The following is a 19,251-nucleotide window of genomic DNA, read 5'->3' on the forward strand; positions in this document are numbered from 1 at the left end:
ATTAAGGGGATTTGCCTCCTTGAAAGTGTATAAATCAACAGGAACAGAAGAAATGTATCCCAGGGTGTTAAAAGAAGCCAGGGAGGAAATATCAGAAGGCCTGACCATCATTTTGCAATCCCCACTGGATACAGGTGTGTTGCCAGAGGATTGGAGGTGTGCTAATGTTGCAACCTTGTTTAAAAATAATTCCAGGCCTGAGTCTCATTTCCGTAGTGGAACATAGGAACAGGAGTAGGCCATTCAGCCCCTCGAGCCTGTCCTCCCATTTAAAGCAATCGTGACTGATCTGTGGTCTAACTCCTTGTACCTGCCCCTGGCCCTTCATATCTTTGCTTCACAAAAATCATATATCGGATTAAAAATGTAACAACTAATTTAGCTTCCACTACTGTTTGTGGGAGAGAGTTTCAAACCTCTACCACCCTTTGAGTGAAGAAGTGGGCAAATTATTGGAATCCATTCTGAGGGGCAGGATGAACTGTCATAGAAAGGCACGGATTAATCAAAGACAGTCCACGTGGATTTATTAAGGGAATGTCGTGTTTGACTAACTTTTTTTTAAAAAATTATAAACTTAGAGTAGCCAATTCATTTTTTTCTAATTCGGGGGCAATTTAGCGTGGCCAATCTACCTGCCCTGCGCATCTTTGGTTGTGGGGGCGGAACCCACACAAACACGTGGAGAATGTGCAAACTCAACATGGGCAGCGACCCAGAGCCAGGATCGAACCTGGGACCTCTGTGCTAACCACTGCGCCACCGTGCTGCCTTGTGTTTGACAAACTTGATTGTATTTTGAGGAAGTAACGAGGAGAATTGATGAGGGTAGTGCAGTTGATGTCTACAAGTATTTTAGCAAGGCTTTTGACAAATCCCGCATGGCAGACTGGTTTTAAAAAACAAAGTTCATGGGATCCAGGGTGATTTAGCAAGCTGGATACAAAATTTGCCCAGTGGCAGGAAACAAAGGCTCATTGTTGACGGGTGTTTTTCTGACTGGAAGGCTTTTCCAATGGTGTTCTGCAGGGCTCAGTACAAAGTACCCTGGACTTTGGTGGTATATATTAATGATTTGGACATATGTGTAGGTGGAAAGAGTTTGCTGATGACACAAAGGTGGGCTGCATGGTGAAGAGGATAGCTGTAGACTGCAGGAAGATATCAATGCAGTGGTCAGCTGGGCAGAAAGGTGGCAATGGAATTCAACCTAGAAAAGTGTGAGGTAATGCATTCAGTGAGCTCAAACATGGCAAAGGAATCCACTGTAATTGGAAGACTACTGAGAGATGTCGAGTAAGTGAGGAACTTTGGAGTGGATGTCCACAGATTCTTGAAGGTAGCAGGACAGGTTGAGATGGCTAAGAGGGCATCTGGAATTATTTTATTTATTAGCCAAGGCAGAAAATACAAGAGCAAGGAGATTATGCTTGAACAATATAAAATATTAGTTGGCCTGTATGCCGGTCTGGTCACTTCATTATAAAAAGGAAGTAATTGCACCATGGAGGGTACAGAAGAGATTTACAACGGTAATGCCAGCGCTGGAAAATTGCAGATATGAAAGTTGTTCTCCTTGCAACACATTAGGCGATGGGGCAGCACGGTAGCATAGTGGTTAGCACAATTGCTTCACAGCTCCAGGGCCCCAGGTTCGATTCCCGGCTTGGGTCACTGCCTGTGCGGAGTCTGCACATTCTCCCTGTGTGTGCGTGGGTTTCCTCCGGGGGCTCCGGTTTCCTCCTACAGTCCAAAGATGTGCGGGTTAGGTGGATTGGCCATGCTAAATTGCCCTTGGTTTCCAAAATTGTCCTTATTGTTGTGTGGCGTTACTGGGTTATGGGGATAGGGTGGAGGTGTAGGTTTGTGTAGGGTGCCCTTTCCAAGAGCCGGTGCAGACTCGATCGGCACTGCAAATTCTAAGATTCTGTAAATTCTATGATTTGTTTGAGGTGTGCAAAATTTTGAGGGAACTGGATAGAGTCCATGGGAAGGGCCTTTTTAACTTGGCAGATAGATCAGTGACTAGGATTTAAGTGATTGGTAGAGGCTTTCCCATTCAAGAAAAACCTACCTTACAAATTGTAAGTTGTGCAGGGGCATACAAATGTCAGACCATAGACTGCTCTTCCCCTTTGTGTGAGAGAGAGAGAGAGAGATGACTAGTGGTGATTTAACCTGAGGGTCACCACATCTCAGACGAGGGCAAGATTGAGAAAGTGGCCCTTCATGAATAACCTTAGTTGGAATTGAGGAGTCTGCAAAGGGAAATAGATAGGTTAAGTGAGAGGGCAAAAAGTCGACAACTGGAGTATAATGTGGAAAATGTGAACTTTTCCTCTTTGGCACGAGGAATATAGAAGTAGCCTATTGTTTAATAGAGAGACTGCAGAATCTGAGGTACAGAGGGATCTGGGTGTTTTGGTACATGGATCACGCAATGTTGGTATGCAAGTGCAGCAAGGGGTTCGAAAGGCAAATAGAATGTTGTTTATTGCAAGGAGCATAGAATATAAAAATGGGAAGTTTTGCTACATTTGTACAGTTGGTGCAACCACACCTGGGGTACAGTTTCCAGTTTTGGTCTTCTTATTTAAGAAAGGATATACATTTCATTAGAAGCAGTGCAGAGAAAAGTAACTCAACTGATTTCTGGGATGAGGATGTTGGGTCCATGGAGCTTGAGAATGAGAGATGATCTTATTGAAACATTCAAGATCCTGAGGGACTTGACAGGGTGAAAAGGATGTTTGCTGTTATATGAGAAACTAGAACTATCGAACACAGATTAAAAATAAAGTGCCTCCCATTTAAGACCGAGATGAGAATTTTTTTCTCACAAGGATCTTAGTCTATGGAATTCTGTTCCTCAGAGAAAAATAGGAGTTAAGTCTTTGAATATTTGTACGGTTGAGTTAGATTTTTGACTGGCAAGAGAGTCAAAGGATATGGAAGGTAGGCAGGAAAGCAGAGGCCACAATCAGATCAGCCATGATCTTATGGAGCAAGCTCGAGGGGCCAAATATTCTACTCTTGCTTCAAATTGATATGTCTGTATCCATTTATCTAAATCACTTAAATGAACACTTCAGTAATATAAAGGAAATTTAAGCAATCTTCAAACACAATTAACACTTCCTGCATTAGTCTTACCAGAGTGCAGAGTTCCAAATTTGATGCATTCCTATGGGACCACATGGGACCAAAGAGTAAAAACTATTTCGAGCAATAATTACACATTACTGGGCAGAACGTACTTTTGTTTCCGAGAGAAGCTAGATTATTGAGCCAGCACTTGGTACAATGTCTCAAGAGTGCCTGAAAATTTCCTTGCAGACCAGGTCTGCTGAGCCCACAGCACTGATAAAAAATTCACTAACAAGGAGAGTACATTTCTAGAGGGAGCTGTCTTGCTTGTCTGCCAAAAAGCCAGAAAACCCTGCAGAAACTCCAGTGAAACCCCAGTGAATTTTGTGTCCAAAGAAGATACAGTAGATATTGGTGAGCTTGCATTTGAGATATGTATCGAGGAAAATTTTAAAATATAAACTAAAACTGCAGATCCAAATCAGAAATGCAATTGAATGAATGCTGAGAGATAAAATCTCAATTAGAAACAAATTTGAGCTTTAATTGAACAGTATATGTCCTTTTTATACTGGGGAGAGTCAAATGGGGACCTCTGACAAAAAAAATGATTCCCAAAACCAATTAAAATTAGCCAAGTTTCTACCTTCAATGAGGAGGCTTGAATGCCAAATAACTAATTTTATACACAGACAGATACAATTTGCCTTGAAAAAGTAGGTCATTTTTGAAGACTATAGATGCATTCCCATTGCAAATTTAAAAAATAACATTTTAATACTTCGTAAAAGTCCTAATGCACTGAGCAACAAGAAATGTTATTCCATTTTGCTGAAATAGTGGTTTGATTTTTGCTACAAAGACTTTTTTTACTTTAAAGTTTGAAAATATTTATCAAAGAGATTTACTGACAAGTGATTTTCTCATTTCACTTTTTAAATCAGGGAGTTTGCTTGGCGTGACCCGGAGTTGTCAGAAGTGATTCACATGCTTCACCATCAGTTTCCTTCAGTTCAGGCGAATGCAGCAGCCTACTTGCAGCACCTCTGTTTTGGCGATAATAAAGTGAAAACTGAGGTATGGTAGAGAGCATTTCTATTTCATTTTTGAGGCGAGCTATAAAAGTGCAAGCACATGCAATAGCAATTGAAATATCTATTTGAATTGCAAAACTACAGCATTTCTAATAACCTGCACATTGAATCCTTTGATGCAAAAGGAATCATCTTCAATTATGCAAGTAGTTTAGTGTGGCAATTATGAACTGAAATCGCTGCTTTTACTGTTAATTGTTCTTAATCTACACTATGTAGAGTTGGAATTTGAGAATCCTCCTGATGCATGCCTACTTGCGTTCACAGCATTAATTATTTGATCCACTCCTGAATTGGCATTGGAGAAACATAACTTTGTTCCCTAGGGCGACACAGAGGTGCAGTGGTTCAACCCCAGCCCTGGGTAACTGGGTGGAGTTTGCATAATCTCCTCGTGTCTGCGTGGGTTTCGCCTCCACAACCCAAAGATGTGCCGGTTAGGTGGATTGACGATGCTAAATTGCCCCTTGGAAAAAATAATTGGGTACTCTTTTTTTTTAAATTTTAAATAAAAAGTTTTATCTTTATTCCAATTGGGAGCGGCATGGTGGTTAGCACTGCTGCCTCACAGCGCCAAGGTCCCAGATTTGGTCCTAGGTCACTATTCGTGTGGAGTTTGCACATTCTCCATGTTTGTGTGGGTTTCGCCCCCACAACCCAAAAACGATGTGCAGGCTAGTAGCCTCTGTAAATTCCCCCTTAATTGGAAAAATGAATTGGGTACTCTAAATTTATAAAGAAGCAAAAACTTTGTTCCCACTAATTCCTAATCCCAAACATATATATTTCCCATTTAGTTAGGCTTTCAACATAAAAACAAAACAAAAAGGTGTGCAGAGAAAGGACCAGGATTCAGCCGAGCAAAACCTGAGGAGGGACCAAATGTTAAGTTTAGGGGATAGATTTGAAGGAATTGTTCAGTATCACAGTGCTGAAACAGCTATAATCAAAGTCTCAAATGATATCTCCTCCTGGCTGATCATGGTGCAATATATCTTCTCGACTTCTTTTCCAGCATTTGATGCAGCCAACCACATGATCCTCTCCAGTGCTTCTCATAGCCAAAACATCTGCAGCAATGACTTCACTTCCTAACACCTTCGGAATACCCTAAAGATTTATCTTTGAACCCCCTCATATTCACTTTCAGCACCTCCAGTGCCATCAGCTGAAACATCCATCAGGTTTCACACAAACTTTGGCAGAGTCCACCTCTCGACTCCTCCACTCCCTGTGTACTGTTAGCCTGCTTATCTGCTGTCCAGTTATGATAAACATGTTTTCAAGAAGTGGCAGAATTACCAAGCTTTCTCTGACCCCAAAGTAAAATTCTACCATTTCGGGAAATCTGGCAGCATTTGTGGAAGAGAAACAGCACAGTCACAAGTCAATGACTGTCATCAACCTGAAGGGTTAACTGTTTTTAAATCAAAAGACGTTGATCTGAGTGTTAGCTACATTTCCTGTTTTGATCTGATCCATTAGTTGTAGGATCATTTATTTTTGTCTTCTATAGCATGCCACTTCTGCTGTTTTGCATGCATGTATTCCTGTGTTGTAGCTTCACCAGGTCAGCACTTTTGGTGCTGCTCTCGACATGCTCTTCTACACTTCTCTTTGAGCTAGGTTTTGTCACCTGGCTCATGAGGGATATACAGATTGTGCTGGAATACAGTTCTGCTTTTGCTTGTCACCAATAGTCCCTCATCAATGCTTGGTTTTGAGCAGCTAGATTTGTTCTTAACCTGCTCTCCTTAGCATGATGGTAGAATCACAGAATATAGTAAAGGTTATCCTCAGGCTGAAGACAGTTCTTGGACTCAATCCGGCCATTGCTTTTTTAAAAAATAATTTTTATTCAAGTTTTTTAATAACAATAACAAATTTTAACAAATTTTCTCCCCGCAATTTAAAACAAACAAGGCATGTTTCCACACCAAAACAAGAAAATAACTCTTTCCCCCCCCCCCCCCCCCCAAAATAAATAATAGCAAAAGCAATACAAGAAGAAAATAACATAACAAACCCACCGCCACAAAAACACCCCCCAAACAAACCCATCCCCCCCCCCCGTTGCTGCCGAGACCGACCACTCTCTACCCCTTCGCCAGGAAATCAAGAAAGGGCTGCCACCCCCGAAAGAACCCCTGTACCAACCCCCTCAGGGCAAATTTCATCCTCTCCAACTTGATGAACCCAGCCATGTTGTTGACCCAGGTCTCCGAACTCGGGGGCCGCGTATCCCTCCACTGTAACAGAATCCTGCGCCGGGCTACTAGAGACGCAAAGGCCAGAATGTCGGCCTCTCTCGCCTCCTGCCCTCCCGGCTCCGAAGCTACCCCAAAGATCGCGAGCCCCTAGCCCGGCCTGACCCTAGAGCCAACCACTTCCGACAAAATCCCCGCCACCCCCTTCCCAAAACCCCTCCAGAGCCGGACATGCCCAAAACATATGGGTGTGGTTTGCCGGGCCACCCGAACACCTCCCATACCTGTCTTCCCCTCCGAAAAACCGGCTCATCCTTGCCCCCGTCATGTGAGCCCTGTGCAGCACCTTCAGCTGAATTAGGCTGAGCCGTGCGCAAGAAGAGGAAGAATTCACCCTCTCCAGGGCGTCCGACCACGTCCCATCCTCAATCTCTTCCCCTAGCTCTTCCTCCCATTTCGCTTTGAGCTCATCTACTGAGGCCTCCTCCTCCTGCATAAGTTGGCAGATAGCCGAGATCTTCCCTTCCCCGACCCACGCCCCCGAAAGCACCCTGTCCTGCACCCCCTTGGCGGCAGCCGCAGAAACTCCTCCACCTGCCTCTTAACAAAGTCCCTGACCTGCATATACCTAAAAGCGTTCCCGGGGGGAGGTTCCACTTCCCCACCAGCTCCTCCAGAGTCGCGAACTTCCCATCCAAGAAGAGGTCCCCAAACTGTCTGATACGTGCCCTGTGCCAACTCCCAAATCCCCCACCCATTCTCCCTGGCGCAAAATGGTGATTGCCCCACATCGGGGCCCAAACTGAGGCCTTCACTTTCTCTCTTCCCCCCCCCCCCCCCCCCCCCCCCAATGCCGCCTCCACTGTCCCAAGATTTTGAGGGACGCAACCACCACCGGACTCGTGGAGTACTTTGCCGGGGGGAGTGGAAGTGGGGCCGTCACCAAAACCTCCAGACTCATACTCGCACAGGACGCTACCTTCAGTCTCTTCCATGCGTCACCCTCCCCTTCCGTCACCCACCTGCGAATCATCGCCACGTTCGCTGCCCAATAATATCCACACAGGTTGGGCAGCGCCAGGCCCCCTACCTCCCATCTTCGCGCCAAAAATATCCTCCTTACTCTCTGGGCCTTCCGCACCCACACAAACCCCAGAATCGACTTATTCACCCTTTTGAAAAAAGCCTTTGGGATCAATATGGGGAGGCACTGGAAAAGAAACAAAAACCTTGGGAGCACCGTCATTTTAACCGACTGGACCCTGCCCGCCAACGAGAGCGGCAGCGCATCCCACCTCCTGAACTCCTCCTCCATCTGCCCCACCAGCCGCGAAAAGTTAAGCCTATGCATAGCCCCCAGGTCCTAGCCACGTGGACCCCAAGATACCTAAAGCTCCCCTCAGCCCTCCTCAACGGGAGTTCCCCTATCTCCCTCTCCTGACACCCTGGGTGCAGGACAAACAGCTCGCTTTTCCCCACATTGAGCTTATATCCCGAAAAGTCCTCAAGTATCCTCAGTACCTCTGGCATCCCCTCAGCCCGGTCCGCGACATGCAGCAGCAGATCATCTGCATACAGCGACAACCGGTGTGCATACAGCGACAACTGGTGTAATCCGGCCATTGCTAAGGGTGCAATGTTTACGGCTGATGCCAAAGATGGTAGTTTTGTTCTTTTCCAATAGTGACGATATCTCCAATACAACTTCAGGATGAGTCTTAATTTGCTGGGGCTATATGAAGGGAGTTGACTAAAATCCTCAGCTGGAGCATGAAAGTTGATTAAAGAGGATTTCCTGCCTGCTGAAAGATCCATGACTAGCCTTGGCAGCTAAATGGCTTTGTGTATTTTCTTTGATTCCCTGCTAGTACTGTTGGAAGAATTGAAGTTTGTTCTGTTCAAAAAGATCATGGAATGATTACAACACACAAGGAGACCATTTAGTAAGTCATGTTCATGCTGGTCCTCAGCAGGTGCAATTCAGAGACTGTTAATTCTCTGCCATTTTCCCTATCAATGCAGATGTTCCTTTTAGATAATGATCCAATTCCATTTGAATGCCTGAATTGACCTTGACCCCACTACACACGGGCAGTGCATCCAGATACTAACCACTTTCTGCAATTAAAAAATGGATAGCACGTTTAGCGAGTTGGTCACATCGCAGGTGAAAGTTACTGAGGGAGATAGCAAACGGGTGACCAAAAGACAGAGCAAGAGTAGGAAGGCAGTGCAGGTGTCCCCTGCGGTCATCTCCCTGCAGAACAGATATACCGCTTTGGATACTGTTGGGGGAGATGGCTCACCAGGGGAAGGCAGTAGCAAGGTTCATGGCACCGTGGCTGGCTCTGCTGCACAGCAGGAAAGGAAGAAAAATGGCAGGGCTATAGTGATAGGGGACTCGATAGTAAGGGGAATAGACAGGCGGTTCTGTGGACGCAATCGAGACTCCAGGATGGTATGTTGCCTCCCTGGTGCAAGGGTCAAGGATGTCTCGGAGCGGCTGCAGGACATTCTGGGGGGGGGAGGGTGAACAGCCAGCTGTCGTGGTGCACATAGGCACCAACGATGTAGGTTAAAAAATGGGATGAGGTCCTACAAGCGGAATTCAGGGGGTTAGGAGTTCAACTAAAAAGTAGGACCTCAAAAGTAGTAATCTCAGGATTGCTACCAGTGCCACGAGCTAGTCAGAGTAGGAATGTCAGGATAGATAGGATGAATGCGTGGCTCGAGAGATGATGCAAGAGGGAGGGATTCAAATTCCTTGGGAATTGGGACCAGTTCTGGGGGAGGTGGGACCAGTACAAACCGGACGGTCTGCACCTGGGCAGGACTGGAACCGATGTCCTAGGGGGGGTGTTTGCTAGAGCTGTTGGGGAGGGTTTAAACTAATGTGGCAGGGGGATGGGAACCTATGCAGGAAGTTGGAAGGTAGTAAAACAGGGACAGAAGCAAAAGGAAGTAAGGGGAAAAGTGCAAGGCAGAGAAGACATAGTCAAAAATCAAAAAGGGCGACAGTACAAGGTACAGTGACTATGGGGAGCTCAGTGAATAGGCCCAATAATACTAAAAGGAATAAAACTGGAGATGTTAAGATTCAAAACAGAGGTAAAAAAAAAAACAACATGAGTGTACTTTACCTGAATGCTCATAGTATTCGGAATAAAGTAAATGAGTTAATGGCACAAATCATCGTGAATGACTATGATTTAGTGGCCGTTACTGAAATATGGTTAAAAGATGGTCACGACTGGGAGTTAAATATCCGAGGGTATCAAACTATTCGGAAGGACAGAGTGGATGGTAAGGGAGGTGGTGTTGCTCTGTTATTTAAGGATGACATCCGGGCAATAGTTAGGGATGATATCAGTGCTATGGAGGATAAGGTTGAATCCATTTGGGTGGAAATCAGGAATAGTAAGGCGAAAGAGTCACTGATAGGAGTAGTCTATCGGCCACCAAATAGTAACGTTATGGTGGGGCAGGCAATAAACAAAGAAATAACTGATGTATGTTGAAATGGTGCAGCAGTTATCGTGGGGGATTTTAATCTACATGTCGATTGGTTTAACCAGGTCGGTCAAGGCAACCTTGAGGAGGAGTTTATAGAATGTATCCGCGATAGTTTCCTAGAACAGTATGCAATGGAACCTACGAGGGAACAAGAGGTCCTAGATCTTGTCCTGTGTAATGAGACAGGATTGATTCATGATCTCATAGTTAGGGATCCTCTCAGAAGGAGCGATAACAATATGGTGGAATTTAAAATACAGATGGAGGGTGAGAAAGTAAAATCAAATACTAGTGTTTTGTGTTTAAACAAAGCAGATTACAATGGGATGAGAGAAGAACTAGCTAAGGTAGACTGGGAGCAAAGACTTTATGGTGGAACAGTTGAGGAACAGTGGAGAACCTTCCAAACGATTTTTCACAGTGCTCAGCAAAGGTTTATACCAACAAAAAGGAAGGACGGTAGAAAGAGGGAAAATCGACCGTGGATATTTAAGGAAATAAGGGAGAGTATCAAATTGAAGGAAAAAGCATACAAAGTAGCAAAGATTGGTGGGAGACTAGAGGACTGGGAAATCTTTAGGGGGCAACAGAAAGCTACTTAAAAAACTATAAAGCATACAAAGTAGCAAAGATTGGTGGGAGACTAGAGGACTGGGAAATCCTCCTGGGAAATGAGTAAGATAGAGTATGAGAGTAAACTTGCTCAGATTATAAAAACAGACAGTAAAAGCTTTTACAAATATATAAAACAAAAAAGAGTGGCTAAGGTAAATATTGGTCCTTTAGAGGATGAGAAGGGAGTTTTAATAATGGGAGATGAGGAAATGGCTGAGGAACTCAACAGGTTTTTTGGGTCGGTCTTCACAGTGGAAGACACAAATAACATGCCAGCGACTGATAGAAATGAGGCTATGACAGGTGAGGACCTTGAGAGGATTGTTATCACTAAGTAGGTAGTGATGGGCAAGCTAATGGGGCTAACGGTAGACAAGTCTCCTGGCCCTGATGGAATGCATCCCAGAGTGCTAAAAGAGATGGCTAGGGAAATTGCAGATGCATTAATGATGATTTACCAAAATTCACTAGACTCTGGGGTGGTCCCAGTGGATTGGAAATTAGCAAACGTGACACCACTGTTTAAAAAAGGACAGAGAGCAGGAAATTAAAGGCCAGTGAGCTTAACTTCGGTAGTAGGGAAGATGCTGGAACCTATCATCAAGGAAGAAATAGTGAGGCATCTGGATAGAAATTGTCCCATTGGGCAGACGCAGCATGGGTTCATAAAGGGCAGGTCGTGTCTAACTAATTTAGTGGAATTTTTTGAGGACATTACCAGTGCAGTAGATAACGGGGAGCCAATGGATGTGGTATATCTGGATTTCCAGAAAGCCTTTGACAAGGTGCCACACGAAAGGTTGCTGCATAAGATAAAGATGCATGGCATTAAGGGTAAAGTAGTAGCATGGATAGAGGATTGGTTAATTAATAGAAAGCAAAGAGTGGGGATTAATGGGTGTTTCTCTGGTTGGCAATCAGTAGCTAGTGGTGTCCCTCAGAGATCCGTGTTGGGCCCACAATTGTTCACAATTTACATAGATGATTTGGAGTTGGGGACCAAGGGCAATGTGTCCAAGTTTGCAGATGACACTAAGATGAGTGGTAAAGCGAAAAGTGCAGAGGATACTGGAAGTCTGCAGAGGGATTTGGATAGGTTAAGTGAATGGGCTAGGGTCTGGCAGATGGAATACAATGTTGACAAATGTGAGGTTATCCATTTTGGTAGGAATAACAGCAAACGGGATTATTATTTAAACTATAAAATATTAAAGCATGCCGCTGTGCAGAGAGACCTGGGTGTGATAGTGCATGAGTCACAAAGTTGGTTTACAGGTGCAACAGGTGATTAAGAAGGCAAATGGAATTTTGTCCTTCATTGCTAGAGGGATGGAGTTTAAGACTAGGGAGGTTATGTTGCAATTGTATACGGTGTTAGTGAGGCCACACCTGGAGTATTGTGTTCAGTTTTGGTCTCCTTACTTGAGAAAGGACATACTGGCACTGGAGGGTGTGCAGAGGAGATTCACTAGGTTAATCCCAGAGTTGAAGGGGTTGGATTATGAGGAGAGGTTGAGTAGACTGGGACTGTACTCATTGGAATTTAGAAGGATGAGGGGGGATCTTATAGAAACATTTAAAATTATGAAGGGAATAGATAGGATAGATGCGGGCAGGTTGTTTCCACTGGCGGGTGAAAGCAGAACTAGGGGACATAGCCTCAAAATAAGGGGAAGTAGATTTAGGACTGAGTTTAGGAGGAACTTCTTCACCCAAAGGGTTGTGAATCTATGGAATTCCTTGCCCAGTGAAGCAGTTGAGACTCCTTCATTAAATGTTTTTAAGGTAAAGATAGATAGTTTTTTGAAGAATAAAGGGATTAAGGGTTATGGTGTTCGGGCCGGAAAGTGGAGCTGAGTCCACAAAACATCAGCCATGATCTCATTGAATGGCAGAGCAGGCTCGAGGGGCCTACTCCTGCTCCTAGTTCTTATGTTCTTATTATGTTCTTATATTGTTTTCCTCATCACCGTTGCTCTACCAATTACCTTAAATATGTGTCCTCTAGTTCTTCCACAAGTGGAAGCTGTTTCTCCCTAGTTAATTTGTCCAGACCCCTCACATTTTGAATTCCTTTATTAAATCACCTCTCAGCCATCTTTTCTTCAAGGAGAACAGTCCCAGTTTCTACATTCTATCTGCATAATTTAAGTTCCTTATCCTTGGATACATTCTCCTGAATAGTTTCTGTGTCATGATATCCTGTAATCCTTCTTGATGTGTGGTGCTGATAGAAACACAATACTCCACGAGGATAAAACGTCTTATGCAGGCTTAATATAACTCCTTACTGCCATATTCTTAATGCCCTTGTAAAATCTCTTCTTCTATCTTCTAATAGGAGAGTTGATAGTCCGCTTGATCGGAGGTGCCCAAAATACAACTTTATTGCTAATTATCACTTTAATACACTTGCATAAGAACTCAATCAAAACTTAGAAACAACCAGTATATAAGCTGGTGAAATACATGGCAAAGGAAATCATGAATCATAAACGCATAAAGAAATTATTTCAAATACAAACAAACAGATAGATGATTCAAGAATTCGGGAAGGCATGAACGCAGAAACGAGTCCTTGACCACAAGGTCTTATTCTTAAAGGAATCCTTATCTGTGGTCTAGTCCCTCATTTACTCTCGTTGGTTTCTAATTCTCAGCTGAGACCCCCTGGTTCGTTCAAATAGATGTCTGTTACTTAAGAGGGCAAATTATTACTTAAACATTGGCCATTACTTAAGATTGCCTGGTATCCGTCAAGAGTACTTCAGTGTCTATGTGTAGCGCCTTATGCGAATGGGTTATCGTGCCATGGCTAGCCATCATTAACCTTTCTGTAACTAATTATTTGATACATTCTTATTACTAAATGCACTGGAATACAATGGTCTATTCTTTTATATGAAACATTCGTCGAAACAGTGTCTGAATTTCTGCAGATATAACCCTAAAGTTCAATAGTTTATTCATTATCTGAAACAATGACTATCTTCACACTCATGGCCTTTTGAATAATTCCATTCTCTAGCTATGCACTCAATCAGTACCTAAAGACATCAAATAAATTAATGACAATAAATCAATAACCTATAAGCTCGTTTTGCCAAAGCCAAGCATGCCATATGTTTTATTAATGGCTCTCTCAACCTGTCCTGCCACATTACAATGATTTATACACCCAGGTATAAATGCAGCACCTTTAGAATTGTACCTTTTATTTTTCATTGCCTCTGTTCGTTCTTCCTAACAAAATGCCGCTCATCTGCAGGAGTCCAAATACCAACTCCAGGGTACTTCACTATAAATCTTTCTACAGTCTGAAAAATAAACATTCACCACTCCTCCGTTTCCTGTCACTCAGTCAATTTTATATTATTTGCTGTTCTCCCTTTCATTCCATGTATTATAACTTTGTTTCCAAGTAAGGTTGCCAAATCTGATTACATGGATTTCTGGAGGTTTAATCACATGACCTCTTGCTCCATTGACCATTGTAACACAGCCATCTTTGTGTGCTTACTTCCCAAAACAAAAGATTCTTCACTAGCTGACTGCTCAATCTTTGTGATCTGTCAAACAGCCTTTTTTCTATAATTTTCATTAATAAACCAGAAGTGTTCAAAGAAAATAAAAGAAATGCAAACTTTTCTTTAAAGCTGCTCTGATTTTACTCCCGAGATGCTTTCCGCATTGTTCTGAAAACCAAACCCGGCCAATCGTATGTGTTTGGGCAGCACTTTATCAAATGCCTTTTTGAAGTCCATCCACATCATAGATTTAATAGAATTTACAGAGCAGAAGGAGGCCATTCAGCCCATCGAATCTGCACCAGCCCTCTTTCCTCTGGTTGCTCTGGTTTCCTCCCACAGCCCAAAGATGTGCAGGTTAGGTGGATTGACCATGTTAAATGTCCCAAAAAGGTTAGGTGGGGTTATATAGGGTGGCAGTGTGGGCACAGGTAGGGTGCCCTTTCCAAGGGCTGGTGCAGATTCGATGGGCTGAATGGCCTCCTTGGGAGGAAAGGGCACCCTACCTGTGCCCACACTGCCACCCTATATAACCCCACCTAACCTTTTTGGGACATTTAACATGGTCAATCCACCTAACCTGCACATCTTTGGGCTGTGGGAGGAAACCAGAGCAACCAGAGGAAAGCCACGCAGTCACTGGGAGAACATGCAGACTCCGCACAGACTGTGACCCAAGCAGGATTCGAACCTGAGACTCTGACGCTGTGAAGCGAGAGTGCTAACCACTGTGCTACCGTGCTGCTATTACCTTTACCAACCCCTCTGTTGCCTCCTCAAGCAAGTTAGTAAAGCACAATTTACTCTGAACAGATCATGCTGGCTTTCCTTAATTAATTGCCAGACTTCTCAACAAACTTGCATAAATGTGTTAATTTCACTCTACTGTCTATATTTTTTTTTTTTGGAAATGTTTTTTATTGAGTTTTCATATTTTATATCCAACAAATTACAAATTATTAGAAAAAAAACACGCAAAAATTAACATGTATATTTACAGGCAAGCATCTTCATAATAACAACTGTGGCCATCCCCTTTAACCGGCATACATATTTTACATTCCCCAATATGGCCGAGGCACATGTTTATAGGCATTTATTTACAATTTGGTTTTGGGCCTTAGCTTGCCAACAGACTGTCGCTTGCGGCTTTGTCCTTCCTTTTGTTTTTGGAATAATTTTTATTCAAGTTTTCAACAACAAATTTTATCACAACAGAGATAAACAGTAACCCCTCCCCTCCAATACAAAAACAATAAATTAACAAGAAAAAGAAATAAGCATAAAACCATGAGAACAAACCCCCATAACGAACCCATAACCCTCTTCTCCTTTCCCCCCCGATTCCCGTCCATGTTCCCCTGATTCTTGGCCACCCGACTATTCTTCCTCCTGTTCGTTGGCCACAAACAGGTCCCGGAACAATTGCATGAATGGCTCCCACGTTCTGTGGAAGCCGTCGTCTGACCCTCGGATGGCGAATTTGATTTTCTCCATTTGGAGAGATTCCGAGAGGTCGGACAGCCAGTCTGCAGCTCTGGGCGGTGCTGCTGACCGCCAGCCAAACAGGATTCTACGGCGGGCGATCAGGGAGGCAAAGGCAAGGGCGTCCGCCCTCCTCCCCAGGAATAGATCTGGCTGGTCTGAAACCTCGAAGACCGCCACTATCGGGCATGGCTCCACCCTCACCCCCACCACTTTGGACGTAGCCTCGAAGAAGGCTGTCCAGTACTCCACAAGCCTGGGGCAAGACCAGAACATGTGGGTGTGGTTGGCCGGGCCTCTTTGGCACCGTTCACATCTGTCCTCCACCTCCGGGAGGAACCTACTCATACGGTCTCTTGTTAAGTGGGCTCTATGTACCACTTTTAGTTGCGTCAGGCTGAGCCTTGCGCACGTGAAGGTGGAGTTGACCCTATGCAGTGCTTCGCTCCAGAGTCCCCACCCCATCTCAATCCCCAGGTCATCCTCCCATTTCTTTCTTGTTGCGTCCAGTACGGTGTCAGCCCTTTCTACCAGTCGGTCATACATGTCGCTACAGTTCCCTTTATCTAGGATACTTGCGTCCAGTAGTTCTTCCAGTAGTGTCTGTCGTGGCGGTTGTGGGTACATCCTTGTCTCCTTTCGTAAGAAGTTTTTGAGCTGCAGATACCGTAGCTCGTTCCCCCTGGCTAGCCGAAATTTCTCTGTCAGTTCGTCTAGTGTTACGATCCTGCCACGTATGCTGTGGGGTTTCTACCCTCGCTCCCCTCTGGTAGGCCCACTATCCTGACATTTTGCCTCCTTGAGCGGTTTTCCTGGTCTTCTACTCTGCCCTTCAGGCTCCCCTGTGTTGAGCCCTATCTCGCCACCTCCTTCTCCAGGGCCGTGACCCGGTCGCTCGCGTCAGTCGCTGCTTTCTCCAGCTCCTTAATGGTCACCTACTGGGCTTCCAGTTTCTCCCCTTGGGTATCCAATTTCTCCTCTAGTCTGGTCAGGGCCTGCTGCACCCCTGACATGACCCTGTCCACTGCGGCCTCTATTTCTGCCTTCACCTCTGCCTTGAGTACCTGCAACTGCTCCCTCAGCTCCTCGGTAAAGCGTGCCTTCCAGTTCCCGCTCCCCCCTGGCCCCGGTGAAGAGAGGGCACCTGTCGGTCCAGCTCTTTTCGATGCGGCGATATTTTTGTTCCGCCGCTTCGCTCGCCTGTATCTGGTGACCCTTCCCCCTCTGATCTGGCTCTCTTCTGGCATTTTTTCCCTCCCACTTCCCTTTCTTCTTCCCTTGTTTTTCTTTCTCCCCCCCCCCCCCCCCTTTTCCGCACCCTATCTTTATTCTTTGTCTCTTCCCTTTTTCTTCCCTCCTCCCTCCTTTTGCTACTTTATTTTCCCCCCTTTTATACAACTCCTCTTAGGTGGGCTTGTTTTGGATGGGACAAGAGAGTGCAAGGAGAGAAAAAAAAATTTTTTTTAAATAAAACAAAATTTTAAAAAAGTAATTTAAAAAAAAAATATATATATATATATGTATATATTTCCCCTCCCCTCTCTTTAACAATTTTCTTTTTGTACAAGTTCTTCTCTTTTTCTTCCTTTCCCCTCACTCACCCTGGGTGGAGAGAGAGAGAGGCTTCTGGTTCAGAGTCTCTTTGTTCTTGCCTCGTGGTGGTCGCTGCCGGTGGGGGGGGGGGGGGGGGGTTGGGTTGGTCGCTGCTGCTCCGCTCCTGGCCTGCGCTCTGGTGCCGCTTTGGGGGGGGGGGGGGGGGGGGGGGGGGGGGTTGGGGTTGGTCGCTGCTGCTCCGCTCCTGGCCTGCGCTCTGGTGCCGCTTTTGGGGGGGGGGGGGAGGAATGTTAGGTACCCTTCCCTGCTCTGCTCTCCGTGCTGCGGAGATAAACGCCCTGGCCTCTTCACTCCGCGGGAGCCCCCCTTTTAGTGCGACCGCTCTGCTCGCCGCCCGGAAGTCGAAATCTACTGTCTATATTAATTGGAGGCATCTGCTAATGGTTGGAAAATTTATGGATGTTCAATTTTATTTTCAGTCATTTGAAAAATATATATTTTATTCAAGAATTTGCATCAACAATCGAAATAAATGAAAGCAGAAGTAAAATACAACATAATAAATAACCAACACCCACTCCCCCTCCCCCTCTGCTGACACCTCAATCCTCCTTAAAGAACAGTAAGAAGTCTTACAACACCAGGTTAAAGTCCAACAGGTTTGATTCAAACACGAGCTTTCGGAGCACTGCCCCTTCCTCGGGTGAATCTGCGCTCCGAAAGCTTGTGTTTGAATCAAACCTGTTGGACTTTAACCTGGTGTTGTAAGACTTCTTACTGTGCTCACCCCAGTCCAACGCCGGCATCTCCACATCATGGCTCCTTAAACAAGGCAATGAACGGCTTCCACCTCCAAACGAACCCATCAACTGCCCCCTCTGGAAGAACTTGACCTTCTCCAGCCTCAGGAATTCTGCCAGGTCGCCCACCCACACCCCCGCTTTCGGTGGCTCCGAGTCCCTCCACCCAAGCAAATTCCGTCTCCGGGCGACAGGAGGCAATGGCCAAAACATCGGCCTCTGGACCAAATCACAACCTCTGGACTCTGGGCCACTTTAACCCCCAACACCTCAGACATTACGCCCGCAAACCCCTGCCAGAACCCCTTCAGCTTCGGACACGCCCAAAACATATGGACATGATTCACAGGCCTCCCCATGCACCACCCACACCTATTCATACTTCAGACCCTCCCGATCTTCTCTCAAAGAATCTACTCATTCTCGCCATCATCATTTGCGCCCTGTGAACTACTTTAAACTGAGTAAGACTGAGCCTCACACACAATGAGGATGCATTCACCCTCCGCAAAGCCTCCTCCCATGACCCAGCTCCTTCTTCCGCTTAATGTCGCCCACCGGGCCCCCTCCCAATCCATCAGCTTCTTGTAGTCTTCGGACACCTTCCCCCTCCCCTATCTCCTCCCTTGACAACACCTTATCTTGCAGCCCCAAGGGCGGAAACCCGAGAAAGGTTGGCACCTCTCTCCTCATGAAATCCTGAACCTGCAAGTATCTAAAATTGTTCCCCCTGAGCAGCCCATACTCATATTTCTCCAGGTCCTCTAATTTTGCAAAGCTTCCCTCCTACGAACAGGTCCCCAAATCGCTCAATCCCTGCCTGCCACTACTGCCGAAACCCCACATCCAGCCCACACACACACACACCCCTCCTTCTCCACGGGTGCAAACTGATGATGATCACAGATCACTGCCTACACTGAGGCACCCTTCAATGCTCAAATGCTGCCTCCACTGCCCCCATACTCTCAAGACCGACACGACTGGGCTCACGGAGTACCTGTCCGGCGAGAACGGCAGATGCGCCATTAGCAATGCCTCCATCCGCCCCAATACTGACCCCTTTCTCCACTACCTATTTCCTAACCATGACGATGTTTGTCGCCCAGTAGTAATTCCATTATATTCGGCAACGGCAGCTCTTGCTGCCAATCCAAAAAACCCTTTTGACCTGCGGGGTCTTCCCTGCCCATACAAACCCTGAGATCAGCGCATTAACCTTCTGAAAGAATGAATTCAGGACAAAGATTGAGAGGGTCTGAAGTATGAACAAGACCTTGGCAGCACCATCCTCTTTACTGTCTGCACCTTTTCCGCCAAGACAGTGGCAGCACATCCCACCTTTTAAAGACCCCCTTCATGTGCTCCA

The 19,251-nt window shown here is 45.4% G+C and overlaps 1 protein-coding gene across 5 annotated transcripts in view; it reads left to right on the forward strand.

Moving 5' to 3' along the window:
* pkp4 (plakophilin 4) overlaps window positions 1-19,251 on the forward strand; it is a 322,789-nt gene that overhangs the window by 186,645 nt on the left and 116,893 nt on the right. For all 5 annotated transcript variants that reach the window (XM_038789587.1, XM_038789589.1, XM_038789588.1 and 2 more), the window contains exon 10: window positions 4,032-4,164. In XM_038789587.1, the coding sequence (XP_038645515.1) occupies window positions 4,032-4,164 (133 nt within the window). The remainder of the gene's footprint in view (window positions 1-4,031; window positions 4,165-19,251) is intronic.

The sequence above is a fragment of the Scyliorhinus canicula genome, chromosome 2 (assembly GCF_902713615.1).
Source record: "Scyliorhinus canicula chromosome 2, sScyCan1.1, whole genome shotgun sequence".
In the NCBI taxonomy this organism is placed as follows: domain Eukaryota; kingdom Metazoa; phylum Chordata; class Chondrichthyes; order Carcharhiniformes; family Scyliorhinidae; genus Scyliorhinus; species Scyliorhinus canicula.